This window comes from Miscanthus floridulus, chromosome 8, assembly GCF_019320115.1.
Source record: "Miscanthus floridulus cultivar M001 chromosome 8, ASM1932011v1, whole genome shotgun sequence".
Lineage (NCBI taxonomy): Eukaryota > Viridiplantae > Streptophyta > Magnoliopsida > Poales > Poaceae > Miscanthus > Miscanthus floridulus.
Window position 1 is genome coordinate 161,178,838 of NC_089587.1, and position 20,060 is coordinate 161,198,897.

General features: G+C 43.2%; 1 protein-coding gene across 1 annotated transcript; it reads right to left on the reverse strand.

Annotated features, from left to right (window-relative positions):
• Nucleotides 1-202: 202 nt before the first annotated feature.
• On the reverse strand, nt 203-3,403 carry LOC136470087 (uncharacterized). Its single transcript, XM_066468047.1, has 4 exons — nt 1,751-3,403; nt 749-1,666; nt 505-645; nt 203-433 (listed from the first exon to the last, which is right to left on the reverse strand). The coding sequence occupies exons 1-4, from the start codon at nt 3,401-3,403 to the stop codon at nt 203-205; spliced, it is 2,943 nt and encodes a 980-aa protein (XP_066324144.1).
• Nucleotides 3,404-20,060: the final 16,657 nt, after the last annotated feature.

The window sequence follows — 20,060 nt, forward strand, 5'->3', positions numbered from 1 at the left end:
GCGCCTTCAGTTTTGGCCCAACAACGAAGCCCAGTAAGGAGACTAGGGCAGACGAAATAATTAAAGTAGTGCCTTGTTCATTCAAAGTGACAGACCATGTCAATGTTTAATGCAAGGCATGCCTTAATGCAAATGATACATGTGCCATGCACTGGGCACTCAAACTACATGATGCTCTTCTCTGATGACACTATGTCATTTCCTATTCTTTTTCGAGAGTGCTTTCTCCTCCACGGGCAGCTGAAGTGGATCGAATTTTGGCTGAGCCGGTTCCTCCTGAAACATTGATGGTTGCCTTTGCAGATGTCCTAGCAGCCGTGCCAGCACTTGTCTCGATTATAATAGATGCACTTCCACCAGCAGCTGCCTTTGCGGATGCTTCAGCAATGGCTCTGGATTTTGTGTAAGACACCCTTTGTTTCTTATGGCCAGACTGAAAAAATGGAAAGAAATTACTTTACTAAAATTTTGTCTTTTTAAATCACCTCACTGAAATTTGCTAACCTGAAGATAGGATGAATTGACAGATGAATTGGTGTGACTTGAAGATGGTACTAGACGCTTTCCTTTACGTTGCTTGGATTGTGCAGGTTCCATTGCCAATGGATTGATATTTGCCTGCCTTGTTGCACTGGTGGCATGCTGCTGTGAAGGATTGTGTGACCCCGAGCCTCCCTGCAGTTACACACCAAAAGTTAGCGCATCTGAAATCAGCAAACAAATAACACGATAATAAAAGAATAAACACCATTGTCACAGTGCATGTTCTGGAGTTGTGACCATCCCCTTTACACCGACCACATTTGATTTTAGTACCAACTCTTGATGACTTAGTGCTTGATCTCTTTGGCTCTAAAGGATCTTTTCTCCTGTTTTTCTTTGGCCGGCCTGGCATCTTTTTCACTCTAGGAGGCAATGGTTTAGGATTTTGGGACACAGGCCATGCCGACTCATGCTCTACAGGTTGCAGGACATGTTGATATGTCCTCTTGTATGCCTCAAGAGAAAAACACATATGCACATATTTATTAGGCTCTTCAGACATCTTGAACAGGGCAGCACAAGCATGTGCGCATGGAATCCTAGAAACTTGCCAATATCTGCATGAGCATGTCCTGTTGTTGAGATCTACTGTGAACCTCCATTTTTTATCTCTCACTTCAAAACCAGCTTCACCATTCCACAAGACATGACAGTACTGGGTCCTATGCCTGATCTTACATACCTTCCTGATGATGTTGGGGCATATTTCCATTAACCACCTCTCACTGTTGCTCCTATTCTCTTGGATTCTTCTAGTCACAAGGATCCTTATGTCCTCCAACATTGTCAAGATAGGCTTAAACCTTGCTTCTATAATCCAACTATTAAATGATTCACTCATGTTGTTATCAACAGATTCACAATTGGATCCAACCTTGAACCAAGCTCGGCACCAATGTATGGGGTCTGCATTCTGCAAATCTTTCCATCCTCTAGGAGTTTTGTTGGCGATCTTATTCTTGTAATGATTAAACAACATCTCATTTGAAGCCTTCGCAATCTTCCAGAACCTCTTTAGGTACTCTTGTAGCCTATGTTTTTTCCTCCAGTTGGCATAAATGTGTCGTGCACACATCCTATGCTCAGCTAATGGAAACATCTCATTCACTACACTTAAAAGCCCCTGCATTAATAGATAAACTAAATGTTATTATCCAATTTTAAGGATCTCCGTGGCATATATGTCATAGGTTGTGGTCACAATTACCTTTTGTTGGTCTGTTATAAAAACCCATCCTTCTGCACCATAAGGGATATAGATATCTTTTTGAAGATGCCCAAGAAACCAACCCCATGAATTTTTGTTCTCATATTCGACAACAGCCCAGGCTATTGGGTAAATCTGATTATTGGCATCCCTTCCAACAGCTGACAGCAACTCACCTTTCATAGGCCCCTTAAGAAAGCAACCATCAAGCCCAATAACTCTCCTACATCCATCCAAGAATCCCCTTCGACATGCATCCAAACATATGTACATTCTCTGAAATACATGGTCAGTTTCTTCAGGATCTAGAGCAACATGCACACTGGTTCCATGATTACTTCGCTTCAGCTCCAATGCATAGTCAAACAACTTTGAGTACTCGCCAGTCTGACAATCCATTATCTTCCTGACAACCCTTGCCTTTGCCCTCTTAATCATTGTGATTGACACATCGACACCCATGTCTTCTTGTACTGTCTCCTTCATTGCTCTAGCTTTCCATGCTAGATTAGCTTTGATTGTACTCTCATACTTGTCACATATTCTTTTTGTAGATAACCTTTTATTTTTAAGTTCTGGGCAGCATGCATGATTTGGATTATATGTCACAATCTGAAACCAATCTGTCCTGGAGTTGTATGAAGCATGGAGAACCCAGGGACATCCCTTCCACATGCATACAGCCCTAAGCCTCTGCTTATCATTCTTGGGATATCTGATATTTACCTTCATCTTCAATGCATACCTTTCTATTGCATCTTTCAATTGATCCCTTCCTCTAAAGCACATATCCACAGCAAAATGTGGAGTCTCAGCATGACTATCAAATATTGGAAACCTGCAGTTCCTTCTCCTTGAAACACCATCATTGTCCTCATCATATGATGCATCATGATCTGAATCAAAGTATGCAATGCCATCTCCACCTTCATTGGCTTGAGCAAAATTGTTGACATCACTACCTCCAGGAACATCCAAAAAAATTGGGGTGTCAAATGGAATATCTCCTCTCTTCCTCGCAGCCGACATAAACTGTTTGTATTTATTTCTCATCTCCCTTACTTCATCATCTTCATCACTTGTAAATCCTGTGGCATCAAAATCACTTCCTGATTCTTCTTCCTCCTCATTTTCTGCATGTTGATCACCCTTTTCGTCATTCTGACCATCCTCATGAGTGGTAGGAGCCTCCAAATACATAATATTCACATCCTGTCCAGCACATTGGTTACCTTCTTGTTCATTCAAATCCATAATGTTCTCATCTCTGAATAAGGCAAAGACGTCCTCATCTCCATATTGTGTCTCTGTACCTTCTTCATTGCCACTCATGTCCAACTCAATTTGTTCAGTGTATATGTCAATAGCACCTGCAGATCCTATCTCATCAAGCATATCCAGGCAGGACTTATCATCTACAAGCAGCCTCATTCCACTATTTAGCTTTGCACCAATTGGCAACCAGTACATCCTAACAGATCTCTGAAAAGTGATGTGATCTATCAAATGGCCATTGAGCTCTGGGATTGATAATTTGTCCTTATCTATGTGTGATACTCCCAAATCCCCATTGCAATATTGCATCTGTGACCCATCAAGAACAAATTCCCCATTGAAATGAAATCTAACAGTCAATACCTCAGAATCTCCCATGTTAATTCCGCCCTACATATCCATTTCGTGGTCAAATTCCATAAAAAAAAATCGGAGAACGCATTAAAAAGACAAAATGGTCATCCAGGTAAGATAACTTTCATCTCTTTACATCAATCTAGAACGCATTAAACAGTTACTAACCAACTTCATCCATGCAATAATTCAATACAACACTGTAAAGCGTGGAAAATTAAAACAAGGACATGGCATGTCAGAAAGAGACATGGACCAACCTATAGCAGACATGACATATGACACCAAACATAGCCATATAGTTTGGTTTTTGGGCACAGAACTCATATGGCTAAGGCAAACTAGGGACAACCTTTTTGTCTCGAAAGTTGATTGTGAAATCATGTCAAAGTGGTCAACTGGTCATGCCTCAATGCTTTACCATTTCAGGTGCTATATGAACCACCTGAATAAATAATTCAATATCGTTCATCTTTGTGCCATCTGCCATGCATCATGCATGACCTCTTTGCTAATATGCCTATGTATCAAACATAGCATTGTGGAGATCCACATTGCCTTCCTTACATAACATAAAACTGGGAGTTCAAACATGAAGGGGTTTAGCTAGGGCTTATTAGGAACAATCTAGGTACTTCTGTAGAGTGGAGACACAATATCATGTAGATGCGTCTGGAACAAGAGCAATCTACTGCATACAAGTTTATTGTGGTCTCTGACAAGTGTTTACTATAATGCTTAGCAGATCACGACACCAAAAAAAAACATCATAGGTTCCAACTAAAATATCAGAGAAACTGTTTGGGGAATAGAGACAATAAACAACAATTCATGTAAAAATCCACTGGATGACCAACTAACATTACTTTGGCCTAATTTGTGATAAGGGCACCAAAATTCAATTCCCCATTTCCACAATTCTGTAAAAAAACTAAAGGTTCATGGGCAAACTGGTCTGATCTGATTTTTCCCTGAGGTCAGGGTTATTAACCTGCCAAAATTATGTAAATGTAAATATTGCAATTTTTATTATTTGGAGTCTGATAAATATTCCTAATAATGTAAACTAACAAGATAGTAATATTTTTATATCTTTTTATAAGGTTTCATCACAGGCTCAGGCTTTTTTTTTTGTTTTCAGGCTGAAAATGGATCAGCTGCTCAAGCCATACAACAAGTTCTTTGTAAATTGTAGGCATGAGCATCCACAAAAAATTTCAATTCAACAAAAGTTCCCAAAAGCTCCCTTTTTGCATCATCCCTAATGTTTGGATGCATTTCCTCAATGGGTTTTCTAAGTGCTGGATCTGCAACAATATCTTCAGGACCAAGCACATGATTAGAATCGCCCTCCTCCACAAAATTAGCATTTTCATTGCTAGTTTCTTCTGCTGGAGGTTGGCTCAACTCTACTGCAGCTGCAGGCAAACTAGTTTGGTCTAGTTCTACAATTGGTTGGCTCAAATCTACATCTACTGCACTAGCTCTGGTACTTACTGACTCTTGCTCTGCACCTTGAGATGGCGCTGGAGGAGGTTGGATGCTTCCTTGCTCTTGCTCTGGATCTGGCGGTGGAGGAGATGGAGGATGGATGGTTTGCTGTTCTTGTTTAGCAACTCAAGAGAAATATGATGCAATAGTCCTTGTCCTCTTCATCTAATTGGAATCAAAAATTCAAAATTAGCAGTTGAAATCAAAACTAGCAGAGATTACTTGAAGTAAATACTTAGAAGAACTGAAGAATTGAAGAAATACCTTCACACAGGGACAGGGGGCTCCGGCAAGCAGCAGCCGAGGGGCGAGGGGCGAGGCTCGGCCCTGCCTGATTGCGAGGGCCGAGGGCGACGGCGGCCGCCGGGCGCCGGCAAGCGGGGGCCGCGCCGCCGTGGGGTGGAGCAGGAGGCGGGAGGCAGGAGCGGCGGCGCGTGCCTGGTACGAACGGGAGGCCGGAGGCGGAAGCGGAACCGCGGAACGAAGGCCGAAGAGTCGCGACTCGTGAGCAGCTCCCGTGGTCTGCCCTAGTCTCCTCCTTACTGGGCTTCGTTGTTGGGCCAAAACTGAAGGCGCCCCTGCTGGGCAGTGACTAGGCAAGCCAACGTGGCGTGCCACGTCAGCGAATGGACGAAGTTGGCCCGATTTGGATAGTTCAGGGACTGAATCGGACGTTTTTATAGTTGAGGGACGAAATTGAGTCAAGCACGATAGTTCAGGGACGATTTTGACTATTTTGCCGTTATTTTTTTTACCTACATTTAATGCTCCATGCATATGTCCAAAAATTGATGTGATAAAGAGAGAGTGAAAAAACTTGGAATTTGGAGGTGATCTAAGAGAGAGTGAAAAAACTTGGAATTTGGAGGTGATCTAAACAAGGCCCAAGAGAAGACGCGATGAAACGAGCCGTATAACAGCCATCCCATCCTTTTCTTTAATAAGCTCGCAGCAGCCGCCAGCCAGCAGTATTGGCTTGATTCCCGACGACTTGACCCCCGGCATGGCGGCCGCCGTGCAGTCTGGAGCACGCACTGCACTGATGCTCAGCTCTGGTTAGATTGAGGTTAGGAATTAGTATTTGATATTGTAGCACTTTCGTTTGTATTTGACAATTATTGTTCAATCATGGTCTAACTAGGTTCAAAAGATTCGTCTCGTAATTTACAATTAAACTATGTAATTAGTTATTTTTTTATCTACATTTAATACTCTATACATGTGTCAAAAATTTGATGTGGTGAAGAAAAAGGGAAAAAACTTACAATCTAAACGAGGGCCCGTAGGGATTGCTTTGCCTCCTGACAGCTGACACCACACCACCCGGTACGCAGAAGTTAGCCGTATGCGCTCCGTCAGAATCCACAGGAGACTACCGCGACTCCGGCCAAGTCAGCTCGTGCTGCTGGGGATTCACTCTCGGTTTTGCTCGTAAATTTTCAGTTAGGAATAGTATTTCTCTCTTACACCAAACCAGTCAGCAGTAAATAATCCATGATCGTTTACGGCCTCTCGAACAGGCTGCAAATTGGCAGAGCAGTGAGGAGACGACGAAAATTTGCATCCCAAAAATAACAACCAGCTTAAATCTCACTTGTAGTTTTTTTTTCCGCACTTGTTAATAGAGCTAGAATGAAGAGTCCCACTTTGCTGTCTACGTCCATTTTAAAACTAGAAGTATACCCGTGCGTTGCTGCGAGAATTACGGATTAGTAGATTGCGTGGTATGATGAAGTGGATAACAAAATTTTTATGTGTTTTGCTGACGTAGACATTACAGTTGCATGTACTAATTGATTTTAATTGTATGTGATAGTGCATTGCCTAGTTGGACAGCTTGCATGTTAAGATAAATAGCTAGTGGAGTTTTGCTTAGTGGATTTTAATTGTACATGATAGTGCATTGCCTAGTTGAACAGTTTGCATGTTGAGATAAATAGCTAGTGAGGTTTTGCTTTATAAGAGTATAAGATAAGATAAGATTTATGTTTTATCTATCAAAAGACAAACTTGTCTAAATCAAGTTTATAGAAATATATATTGACATCAATATTATTAAACAAATGCACTGTAAAGACATTTTATAGTGGGGATCTAATGAATCTAACTCAATGTTGTGTAGATGTTTTGTGTATTTGTAAGGTGTATGGGCCATGCTATATATTTCATAGTGATTTTGGTGATTGTGATGACAACAACTCAATCAATAAGTCTAACATGTGTGTTAAGGTGTGTTGGACATGTTTATTACAATCATGTCATGTGGATGCTAAGGAACAAAATGGAATCCATGTTGAAACAAAGATGGTACAATAGAGATTTCTCACCTAATCATGCACTAGAGCTCTTGAGTAGGTCCAATGAATTATCCATGCGTTCCAGAGAAGTAATTGCACAAAAGACTCTACATGCACAGTAGCACGAGATCGTTCGGTGATGATAAGAAGATGCCAGCGGATCATATGATGATGACTAGAAGGCATAAACGTTTCACAAGCTCAATTCACGATGAAGAAGCTTACCGGATCATCCACCAAACTAGTGAAGATATCTCACTAGATGATCTGGTGATGCATTTTTAGGGGCACCAAATCATCTGTGTTGTCCGCTTTGCAGATTTTGTGCCCAACAGCTAGTTGATGTGTGGACGAGAAGCAATGGCGAATCCAGCTACGAAGTTCACCAGGTCATTACATTAACACAATAGGTTTAACACTATTTTGATGAACAATATTTCTCTACTTATTTGTTGAAGTTCATCGGGGTCGCATGACCCCGATAATATAGGCTAGATTCTCCCCTGGCGAGAAGATCCCTTCTTTGGTAAAGAAACTCTGTAGTGGAGGCACCAAGGTGACCAGGAGAGTTGGGCGACGATGGTGAGCCTAATTGGCCAACGACGACACTTGCCTTGATTTATGGAAACCTTTGTGGCAAGCACACCATGATGGGGGAAGGCTTGGTGACCAAGGAGCATACCTCGATGGAACTTCAACATTATAAGGATCATGTGCCCAAAATCATATCTTTTAGTTTTGGTGATCGAAATAACAACACAAGTCTAGAACTAACATGTGTGATAAAAATGTGCTAGACATGTTATAATAGGTCTAAGGGATGAAAGGTTAAAGTTTAATCAAGATCCAAGTTGAAATCGAGAAAAAAACACAAAGATTCCCCACTAGAGTGTTCACCAAATCAATTGATTAGGCTCACTAGATCATACAATGGAGTCCAATAAGTCAGCCAGGAAGATGGTGCCCACTGAATGATATGATGAAGAGAAGAATGACCCATGGATCATCTGATGAACATTTGAGAGCTATCTCCATTCAAGACCTGGAAGATCAAGGCCACCAGTTGATAAATATCCATATATCCATCGGTTGTAACACCCTAGGTGTTAGGCTTGTATAATTTGACTTGCATTGCATGAGCATCATCATCAAGCATTCACACATAAGCTTTAACATATGTGTCGGGGACCTAATACCGGGGTACCCAATGAGGTGGAATTAATAACTATCGAATGGTGACGCTTCCGGTCAAACAAGAACGCTACTACACTTCTTGCCCAAACAACGGAAGATTGGTTCTGCCTCGCCCGACCCTCGAGGGCTAGACTCTGCCTCGCCCGACGGCTGAGGGCTGGCTTCGCCTTACCTGACCCCCAAGGGCTAGACTTCGCCTCGCCCGACGGCTGAGGGCTAGCTTCGCCTCGCCCGATGGCTCAGGGCAGGCTCCGCCTCGCCCGACGGCTGAGGGCTGGCTCCGCCTCGCCCGATGGCTGAGGGCAGGCTCCGCCTTGCTCGATGATTACACCCTGTTCCTTCATAAATACGAGCACATGGTACGACAAGACATTCGAGTCAACCGCAGTACCGAGGGCCATGCCCTGCAAGCCTACAGGAAGGTACTGTCAGGATACGACGGGGCGGGCGCTTTAGGCCCTTTTCGACCTGACAGAGCCCGAACAGTGTTGTAGGCACCGATTTTTGTCCCACAGTGTTGTAGGCGCCGCCATCAGCCCTCGTACGCGGATACTAACACGAGCATATGACAACCACTATGATCCAAGACAGAACTCACATCATCTACAGTGACGGACGTATGGTCACTTTCCCATCTACTCCCCAAAGGGTCACAGCTCGGCTCTCTGGCATGCCGCACCGTCTATCGATGTAGGATGGGATGCACCCACTTGCTGAAAGAGGCCAAGGCATGGCCCTATAAGGATCAACGAACACGCCATTCCTGACATGATCTGCCATGTTAGCAGGGCAGGCATAGGGGAAAAGGAAGACCCGACTCCCTCTAAGGACCTTCTCTACCTTTGATTTTTTCCTCTTTATCCCATCTATAACCCCTGCTCCCCCTTGGTCTATAAAAGGGAGGGCAGGGCACCCCACTAAGGGGACCGATCGTTTTTGACACACAAGACACAACCAAGCAGCAAATGAGCTCTTGGCGTCCTTTCAACCTTTCCATCAGAGACTTGGGACCCGTCCCTCTCTCGACCGTTTGTACCCCCTACTACGAGCCTTTTTCGGTACTAATAACATGAGCAGCAGCAGCTTGGACGTAGGGACGTTCTGCCCGAACTAGTATAAACCTTGTGTCCTTTAGTACACCATCCGAGCCTAACGCGCAACAATTATAAATTTACTAGCCGGGGTTTGTTCGAAACACCGACAGTTGGCACGCCAGGTAGGGGCCTTTGCACATTCCAAATCAGGCCTCAGATGGCTAACCACGCGATCAGCTAGGTCCTAGGCGCACATGTGCGTTTCGGTGACCTGAACTTCATCATCATGGTGGGAGGAGAGTTGGCGTTGGCCCACATCGCCATCCAATCTCTCGCCTCCATCGGTTTCAACTACGGGAGGCCTGAGCGCCAGCCCGGTGTCTCCCTTGGACCCCGGCCATCTCAGGAGGACCCACGCTGCCTCACCCTTTCTCTAGAACACTCCACACAGAGCGCCCCGACGGCGCTTCTATTCGGTCTCCGCAACACCACGGCGACCGTTAGCCACCTTGTGGCACAACGCACGATCCCATCCCCCGCGAACAACAAGTTCATAGGGATGATCGAAAGCATCATGGAATCCCTCCACGGCCTCCTCATGGAGGAGCTAGGGTCAGACTCTAGCTCTGACTCCAGCAGGGGGAGCCATCACCCATCTGAAAGCTCTAGTTTGGTTTTGGTTAATTGATGAAACCCTAAGTGCTAACCTAGTTTATCAATATGATCATGAGATAGGTAGCACTACTCCAAGTAATGAAGCAATGACAAAGATCATGACAATGGTGATGGCATTGTTATGATCAAAGGCTTGAACTTGGAAAAGAAGAAAGAGAAAAACAAAAGGCTCAAGGCAAAGGTATAAAATGTAGGAGCCATTTGGTTTTAGTGATCAAGACACTTAGTGAGTGTGATCACATTTAGGATAGATAGCCATACTATTAAGAGGAGTGAAACTCATATCAAAATGCGGTTATCAAAGTGCCACTAGATGCTCCAATTCATTGCACATGCATTTAGGATCTAGTGGAGTGCTAACACCCTTGAAATTATTTGTGAAAATATGCTAACACATGTGCACAAGGTGATACACTTGGTGGTTGGCACATTTGAGCAAGGGTGAAGGAGATAGAGATGAAAGAGGGTCAGTCTCGCTGTTTTACAACTGACTGGACGTTGGTCTCAGGGGGACCGGCACGTCCGATCAGGCGTGGCAGTGAAAACCTGGCGTCGGTCATGCGACCAGACGCTAGGCCTCTGACTAACCAGAGGCTGGAAGGCAGTGTCCGGTCAGAGCTGACGTAGCTGCATAGAAGTCAGGGTTACTGACCGGACGCTGGCTATGTCCAGTCAAGTGCGACTGGACGTGTCCGGTTGAAGAAATGCGTCTCTGGGAGCTTACTGGAAACGACCGGACGCTGAGGTCCAGCGTCTGGTCACTTTCTAACAGACGCATCCAGTCATCACTTGACCGTTGAAATCAGGCGATCGGCATTTGAAGCCGATGACATGTGGCGCACATCGCACGATCGGACGCTGAGGTCCAGCGTCCGGTCAATCTGATCAGAGCATCTGGTCGGCCCGTGTTTAGTGCAGTGTGGAGCCCAACGGCTCTATTTCATGGGGGCTTCTATTTAAGCCCCATGGCCAGCTCAAGCTCACTCTCTTGCACATTTTTATTGACATAGCAACCTTGTGAGCTTAGCCAAAGTCCTCCCACTCATCTCCATCATTGACCCATCATCTTTGTGAGATTAGGAGAGAATCTAAGTGCATTGCTTGAGTGATTGCATCTAGAGGCACTTGGTATTCGTGTTGCGCTGTGGATTTCACTTGTTACTCTTGGAGGTTGCCACCTCCTAAATGGCTTGGTGTAGGGGTGGAGGATCGGCACGAGTTGGTGTTTGTTCATGGCCATCTCCGGTGATTGTGAGCGGAGTTGTACCTTCCCCGGCGGAGTGCCGAAAGGTAACTCTAGTAAATTGCTCATGTCATTGAGTTACCTCACTTGTGGGTAGGTTCTTGTGGTGTCCAATCATGTGGATGAGGTTTGTGAAACACCTCTTAGCCGCCGAACCACAAAGTGTTGGTCGACACAATGGGGACTAGCGTGTTGGCAAGCACGTGAACCTCGAGAGAAAAATCGGTTGTCTATTGCCATTTGATATTCTCCCGGTGATTGGTTTTATATTCATCTTGTGATTGGTTCTTTCCTCTACACGGTGGTATAACCATCCTACTCACTCGTTTATATTCTTGCAAACTAGTTGTAGCAAGCTCTTTAGTGTAATTAGATTTGAGAGCTTGCATTGCTATTTAAGTTTGCTTAGTGGAGCTCTTTAGAGTAGAAAGATTGAGAGCTCTTAGTGAGTAGTATCATAGCAAGTTGTGTGTCTAGCTATCATTGCAACTAGAATTATGGGATAGGTGGCTTACAACCCTTGTAGAGCTAGAGCAAGTTTGCATTTAGCCTTTTGTCATACTAATCAAATTGCTCTAGTCGATTTGTAGATTTTTAAATAGGCTATTCACCCCCTCTAGCCATATTATGACCTTTCAAGTGGTATCAGAGCCGTGGTCACCGTTTGATTAAAGGATTAACAACCTCGGTGTCAAATTATGGCTCAAGTTGTGTTCAACCATGTGGGGGGCAAACCACCGTTCTTTGATGGCACATGCTATGGTTATTGGAAGAGAAAGATGAGGATGTATCTTGGTTCAATCAATGATCAAGTATGGGAAGTGACCGATAATGACTATGTTTTCATTGATCCCTATGATCCCACCAACCAAGATAAGATCAACAAGCAATGCAATACAATGGCTCTCAACACCATATACAATGCCATTGATTTCAAGGTGTTTGAGCAAATCAAGGATTGTGAAAGAGCAAATGAGGTGTGGAAGAGATTGGAGGAAACATATGAGGGCACACCGATGGTGAAGAGTGCCAAGTTGTATAACCTCAAGGATAAATTGACAAGCTTCAAGATGAAGGAAGATGAGAGCATTCCGGAGATGTTCCATCGTTTGCAAGTGATTGCCAATGATTTGAAGGCATTGTGAGAGAAGATCAAGGATGGTGATGTCTCTCATCGGTTCTTGATGTGCCTACCTCTAAGATTTGAGATGTTGAGATTGCTCATCATAGGAGGAGGATTGAAGGAGATTACCCCCAATCAAGTACTAGGTGATGTCATGACCTAAGAGACATACCGTGTGGAAAGGGAGGGGGATGATAAGAAGGAAGAAGACAAGAAGAAGAGTATAGCATTCAAGGCCAGCTCATCATCATCAAAGAACAAGGGCAAGTCTAAGAAAGAATGATGATGATCTTAGTGATATTGATGATGAAGCTATGGCCCTCTTTGTCCGCAAGATGGGAAAATTCATGATGAAAAAGGGCTATGGTGCAAGAAAGAGAAGAGATCACACCAAAAGCAAAGAATATGTGAGAAGATGCTACAATTGCAAGAGCCCCGATCACGTTGTAGCAAATTGTCCCTACAATAGTGATAATGATGAAGATGAGAAGAAGAAGCACAAGAAAGATAAGAATGAAAAGAAGGAGAAGAGAATGACCTTCCAAAAGAAGAAGAAGAGTGGAGGCTATGTAGTCACTTGGGATAGTGATGGCTCATCGGATAGTGATGACTCTAGTGATGATGGCAAGAAATCTATCAAGAAAGCACTAGCAAGCATCGCCATCAACAACAAGCCCTCCATCTTCGACACTCCATCGACATGTCTCATGGCAAAGCCTACCAAGGTAAAATATGATGAGAGTGATGATGATGAATGTGAAAGTGACTCTTGTAGAAACAATAATGATGATGAAGATGAGGATGAGGAGTACACCAAGGAGGAGCTCTTGGACATGTGTGAGCAAGTGCACGCTTGCAATGAGATAAAGAGAAAGGAGTACAAAGATTTGCGCAAGAAAGTAAAATTTCTTGAGCAATCCTTTGATGAGCTCAATGCTACTCATGAGAGGCTAATGGAAGCCCATGAGAAGCTTGGCAAAGCTCACTCTAAGCTTGAAAAGGCTCACTCATCTCTCATTGAGAAAGTCAAAGTGAAGGAAGCCAAAAAGGAGCAAGTGATCGTATCATGTGATGTGGGACTAACATGTGATCTTATTAATGAATCCTTTCATGAGTCCATTTTAGTTGCTCCCACTAACACCTCTTGTAGCACTACCACTTCTACTTTACCTTTGAGTGATGGAATCACTTGTGATGCCCCACTAAAAGTGGAAAATGAGACCCTCAAGAAGGAGGTGAATGAGCTCACTCGTGCCTTAGGCAATGCCTATGGTGGAGATGCCTGCTTGCTAAAGTGCTTGGGTGGCCAAAGGTTTTCTCTCAACAAAGAGAGATTAGGCTATACCTCCAAGAAAGGCAAGGTGGCCTTTGTCACTCCCAAAGCTAGCTTTGTGAAGGGCAATGGTCGGTTTTGCAATAGATGCAAGCAAGTTGGGCATATAGAGCAATATTGCAAGATTAACAAGAACAAGCTACCTAATGTATCCTCAATTAAATTTGATTCTTGTTACATGCTTTTTAAGGGTGCCAATGGTGTGAAGGCTAAGTTTATTGGTAGACCAATCGTGGGCTCAAAGAAGAAGGCCATTTGGGTACCAAAGACCTTGGTAACTAACCTACAAGGACCCAAGCAAGTTTGGGTACCTAAATAGAATTGATCTTCTTTTGTAGGTCAATTATAAAGCCGGAGGAAGGCATTGGATGCTTGATAGTGGGTGCACACAACACATGACCGGTGATCCAAGAATGTTCAATTCAATCAATAAAAACAAGAGCAATGAGATTGATAGTATCACATTTGGTGACAATGGCAAAGGCAAGGTCAAAGGGCTTGGTAAGATTGCAATATCCAATGACTTGAGCATTTCTAATGTGCTACTAGTAGAGAGCTTGAACTTCAACCTTTTGTCGGTAGCTCAATTGTGTGATCTTGGTTTCAAGTGCATATTTGGTGTGGATGATGTAGAAATCATAAGTGTAGATGGCTCTAACTTGATATTCAAAGGATTTAGATATAAGAATCTATACTTAGTTGATTTCAATGCTAGAGAAGCTCAATTGTCAACATGTTTGATCACTAAGTCTAGCTTGGGATGGTTGTGGCATAGAAGGCTTGGTCATGTTGGAATGAAGCAATTAAACAAGTTAATCAAGCATGACTTAGTTAGAGGCTTGAAAGATGTCACTTTTGAGAAAGATAAGCTATGTAGTGCATGTCAAGCCGGAAAGCAAGTTGGTAACACACATCCTAAGAAGAGTATGATGAGCACATCTAAGGCATTTGAGTTAATGCATTTGGATTTGTTTGGACCAACCACATACACTAGCATTGGAGGAAACAAATATGGATTTGTGATTGTGGATGATTTCACTAGATATACATGGGTCTTCTTTCTTGGTGACAAGAGTGATGTGTTTGCAACATTCAAATCTTTTGTTAAGGGTATTCACAATGAGTTTGAAACAACAATCAAGAAAGTTAGAAGTGATAATGGAAGTGAGTTCAAGAACACTAGAATTGATGAGTTATGTGATGAATTTGGAATTAGACATCAATTCTCGGCCAAGTATACTCCTCAATCAAATGGGCTAGTTGAAAGAAAGAATAGAACCTTGATTGATATGGCAAGATCAATGTTGAGTGAGTACAATGTGAGTCATTCATTTTGGGCTAAAGCAATCAACATGGCTTGCTACTATAGCAACCGACTCTATTATCACCCCATAATGGAGAAGACACCTTATGAGCTATTGAATGGAAGAAAGCCAAACATAGCATACTTTCGGGTATTTGGTTGTAAATGCTATATATTGAAGAAAGGCACTAGATTGAGCAAGTTTGAAAAGAAATGTGATGAAGGCTTCTTGCTTGGTTACTCCACTACTAGCAAGGCTTATAGAGTTTGGAATTTGGCTAGTGGTACTCTTGAGGAGGTTCATGATGTGGAGTTTGATGAAACAAATGGTTCCCAAGAGGAAGATGAGAATCTAGATGATGTCAAAGGCACTCAATTGGTCAAGGCAATGAGAAACATGGACACTGGTGAGTTAAGGCCTAGAGTGGTGATTGATGTTGAAGATGACAAGAATCAAGTGCTCTCTAACTCAAATGTGCAATCTAGTGGTTCTCATGATCAAATCCATGCAAGCACTAGTGATGGCAATGTGCAAGATCAACAAATGGCTAGTTCATCATCTCAACCAAGTGATCAATCAAATGCTAGCAATCAAGTGCAAGTGCTTCAACCAACCAATGTTGCAAGAGATCATCCATTGGACATGAAAGCATCTAGGCCCCTAGTTAGGTTTCGGTGATTAATGACAATACGTGATTACCGTGACTAACGTGTGTTTTGCAGAGGCAATTAAGTTAGGTCACGGTAATGGAGATCAATTGGGCAATCAAGGTGGTCATGCCCCTACGATGGAAATCATTTCGATTTTCAAAGGATGGATGACAGGGTTAAGGATGGACTAGTTCTAAGTGTCGTTTGGTGTTGAAGAGACACTTAGAGTAGTTTAGGACTTTGTTTTTCCTTTGGCCATACTATTAAGGGGGGTATGGACGGGTAGCTTGACCTAGGTGAGTCTAGTGAGTTAGGTGTGGTGCACACTTGTTAAAACTAGCACTAGATAGCTCCAAAACAGCCGTTAGATCCAATGGAGCAAACTTCATTCACATATGATCGAGAGTTGGAAGTGAATGGAGGGTCAAATACTGACCGGATGCTGGCTCCGGTGTGACCGGACGCTGGCTCAGGGTTTGGTCAGTTCATTTGACCAAGGTGAAAGTGTCTGGAAGTGACCGGACGCTGAGAGGTCAAGTGACCAGACACTGAGGGCCAACATCCGGTCGACTCCAGTAAGGTCCTAGAGAGGGAGAATCCTGAAAGGACGCGTCCGGTCAATGCTGACCGAACACTGATCAGGTTCCGGCTACTGACCGGACGCTGCTCAGCAAGTGACCGGATGCTGGGGGTCCAGCGTCCGGTCAACATCAGTAAGTTTTCAGTGAGGGGAAAACATGACCGGATGTGTCCGGTCAACACTTAACCACTGGAGTTTGGGGTGTACTGACCGGAGCGTCCGATCAACATGACCGAAGCGTCCGGTCACCCCGCAGAGGCACATAACGGTTCGTTTTTCAGCCCATGTTATAAATACCACCTCCACTCGTGTGTGGGGGTACTTTTGCTCATTCCAACAGCTAAGAAACACCTTAGAGAGTGCCAAGAAGAGCAAGGTCCTAGTGAGGTGATTGAGATTTGAGAATCCCAAAGAGAGCCCTCATTAGTGAAGATCAAGAGTAGCAAAGTGTGCATCCACCCTTCTCATTAGGCTTGTCGTGGTCAAGTGAGAGTTCGTGCTTGTTACTCTTGGTTAACGTCATCACCTAGATGGCTTGGTGGTGATTGGGAGCTTGGTGATCATCCAGAGAGCTTGTGGATGACCTAACTCAAGTTGTGAGCGGTTGTGGGTGATTCACTGTGATGGAGTGTCGAAGAATCAACCCGTAGAGAGCACTTGATCCTTGTGCGGATCAAGGGGGAGCTACACCCTTGCGCGGGTGCTCCAACGAGGACTAGTGGGGAGTGGTGACTCTCCGATACCTCAACAAAACATCGCCGCGTTCCTCCTTCTCTATTTACTTTGAGCACTTACTTTGAGCATTTACTTTGAGCAATTCAATTCTTGTCTTTACATTCATAGAATTGCCATGCTAGAGTAGGATTGGAACTTAGGTTGTAAGTCTTTTGTGTGGTAGAACAATTAGAAACACTTTCTAGGCACAAGGGGTTAATTGGGCTAACCATAGGATTTAATTATTGCAAAGAAATTTAGAATTAGCCCAATTCACCCCCCTCTTGGGCATCTTGATCCTTTCAATTGGTATCGGAGGCTCATGCTCACATATTTAGGCTTAACCGCCTAGTGAAAGATGTCTCATGGGGATGGACCTCCTCCTATCTTCGAGGGGGATGATTTTCCATATTGGAAAATCCGCATGGAGGCGTATCTAGAAGCTCTAGATGTTAGAATACTTAGAGCCGCCTCACAAGGTTTCCCAAAACCTCAGGATGCCGCACACCCACAAGACAATGAGTTGAACTACGAAAAATGGAACGCAAAGGCTAGAAACACCATATTTAGAGGCCTTTGTAAAGATGTGTTCAACCGGGTGAGGAACCACAAAGACGTCCATGCACTATGGTCGGACATTTGTGCGCTCCATGAGGGAACAAAGAGTGAGCATGAGGAATGCTATCATCTTGTCATGAAAAAGCTTAACTCTTTTGAAATGCTTCCCAAAGAATGTGCTAATGAAATGTATTCACATTTGAATGTTCTTGTAGAGGATATCAATGGGCTTGGACTTACTCAAATGCAACCTTCCGATATTGTAAGAAAGATCTTGAGTGTCCTCCCCATTGACAAATATGGGCATATTGTGACTGTGCTTCATCAAGGTGATCTTTCCACCGCTACACCGACACAAATCTTGGGAAAGATCAATGCTCATAAGATGTACATGCACATCTCGCCACAAGATGGCTCATCCTCTACCAAGAAGAAAGATAAGGACTTAGCATTCAAAGCTAGCCAAGAGAAGGGCAAAGCAAGACTTGAGTATGAGAGCTCAAGTGATGATGAAGTTGATGATGAAAGTCTTGCTCTCATGGTGAAAAAGACCACCAAGATGCTAAAGAAGCTCAACAAGAGTGGCATCAAGTTTGATGGCAAGAAGAAGTTCTTCACTAGCTCTAGAAGAAAGCCAATCTCCGAGATGGATTGCTTCAATTGTGGAGAACTTGGTCATCTAGCATAGCAATGCACTAAGCCAAAGAAAGACAAGTTCAATAACAAGTACAAGGGCAAGAAAGATGACTCAAGTAATGAAGTAGAAGAAGAGAAGAAGAAGAACAAGCCATACAAGAAGAGAGATGGCAAGAAGAAGGACTTCCACAAGAAGAAGAAGAGTGGAAAGGCATACATTGTCGGAGATTGGCTCACGGACATTGATTCATCTAGTGCCTCATCCGATGATGATAGTGACAATGAGAAGGTGGCCACCATTGTTATTGACTCTTCATCATCTTCACCGCCACCACCACCATCATCCTCTACACACCTATGCCTTATGGCCAAGGGTGACCGCAAGGTATCTAATGATGATGATAGTAGTGATGATGAGCATGCTAGTGATGATGATAGAGATAGTGATGATGATGAATATGAATCACCTTATTATGATGATCTTGCTAGGTTGCTAAAATAATACACTAAGATCATTATAAAAACTAGAGCTAAAAATGAAAAGCTAGAAGCTAAAAATGATTCTCTTTTAGCCAAATGTGATATAGCGGAAAAGGCTAGTGTTGAGCTTAGAGAAGCAAATGATTCTATATCATCCAAACTCAAGGAGCTCAAATCTTCTAAGAAAGAGCTTAAAGAAAAACATGATAAACTTGATATGACACATAATGAGCTCATCACTAGCCACAACAAGCTAAGAGAAGAATATACTACTCTTAAGGTTAATCATGATAATCTTGTTATTGCTCAAGAATTCTTATCCAATGAGCCACATGATGCTACTAACAATGTTGTTAAGATTGATATAGCTACATCATGTGATGACTTGATTATTGAGAGCATTGAGCAAAGTTCTAGTAGCAAGGGCAAGCAAGTGGTTGAGGCCGATGATTATGATGAGTTTGTCAAGCTCAAGAATGACAATGAAAAGCTCAAGAAAGATCTTGAAGAGATCAAAAGCCACAACACCATTATGCTAGAAACACTTGATCATGATGGTGAGTTGATGCTTGAAAATGAGAAGCTCAAAGAAGAAAACAAGAAGCTCAAGGAAGAGAAGACCAATGATTCTCTTAAGGAAGAAAACAAGAAGCTTAAGTTAGAGAAAGAGCATCTCAAGATTGGATTGAGCAAGTTCACAAGAGGCAAGTATCTTCAAAGTGAGCTACTAATGAACACTATCATGAAGATGGATAGAAATGGCATTGGGTACATGGCAAACAAAGAGAAGAAGGCTCAAGCTTAACAACAACAAAAGCCAAAGCCAAAGAATTGTTTTGAGTGTGGACAAGAAAGCCACTTTGCTCATGAGTGTCAAACTCCACCACCACAACCCTTTCCCAAGCATGCTAGACCTTTTTCCTTCAATGCTCACTACATGCTTAGAAAGGATTCTAGTGGAAAGATGAAAGTGATGTTATTAGGACCTCCCAACAAGAATAGGCCTAAGAAAATTTGGGTTGCTAAGTCACTTGTTGAGAAGGTGAAGGGCCCTCAATAAGTTTGGGTTCCTAAAGCTTGATCTCTTGTGTGTAGGTGAACTACAAGACTGGTGGAAGTCATTGGGTTATTGATAGTGGTTGCACACAACATATGACCGGTGATCCTCGTATGTTCACCTCACTAGATGAAGAAGTAGATGGACAAGAAAGAATCACATTTGGAGATAACTCAAAGGGCAAGGTCAATGGATTAGGCAAAGTGGCAATATCAAATGATCATTCCATCTCCAATGTGCTATATGTTGCTTCATTGAGTTTCAACTTGCTATCCATTAGACAATTGTGTGATCTTGGCTTCCAATGCTTGT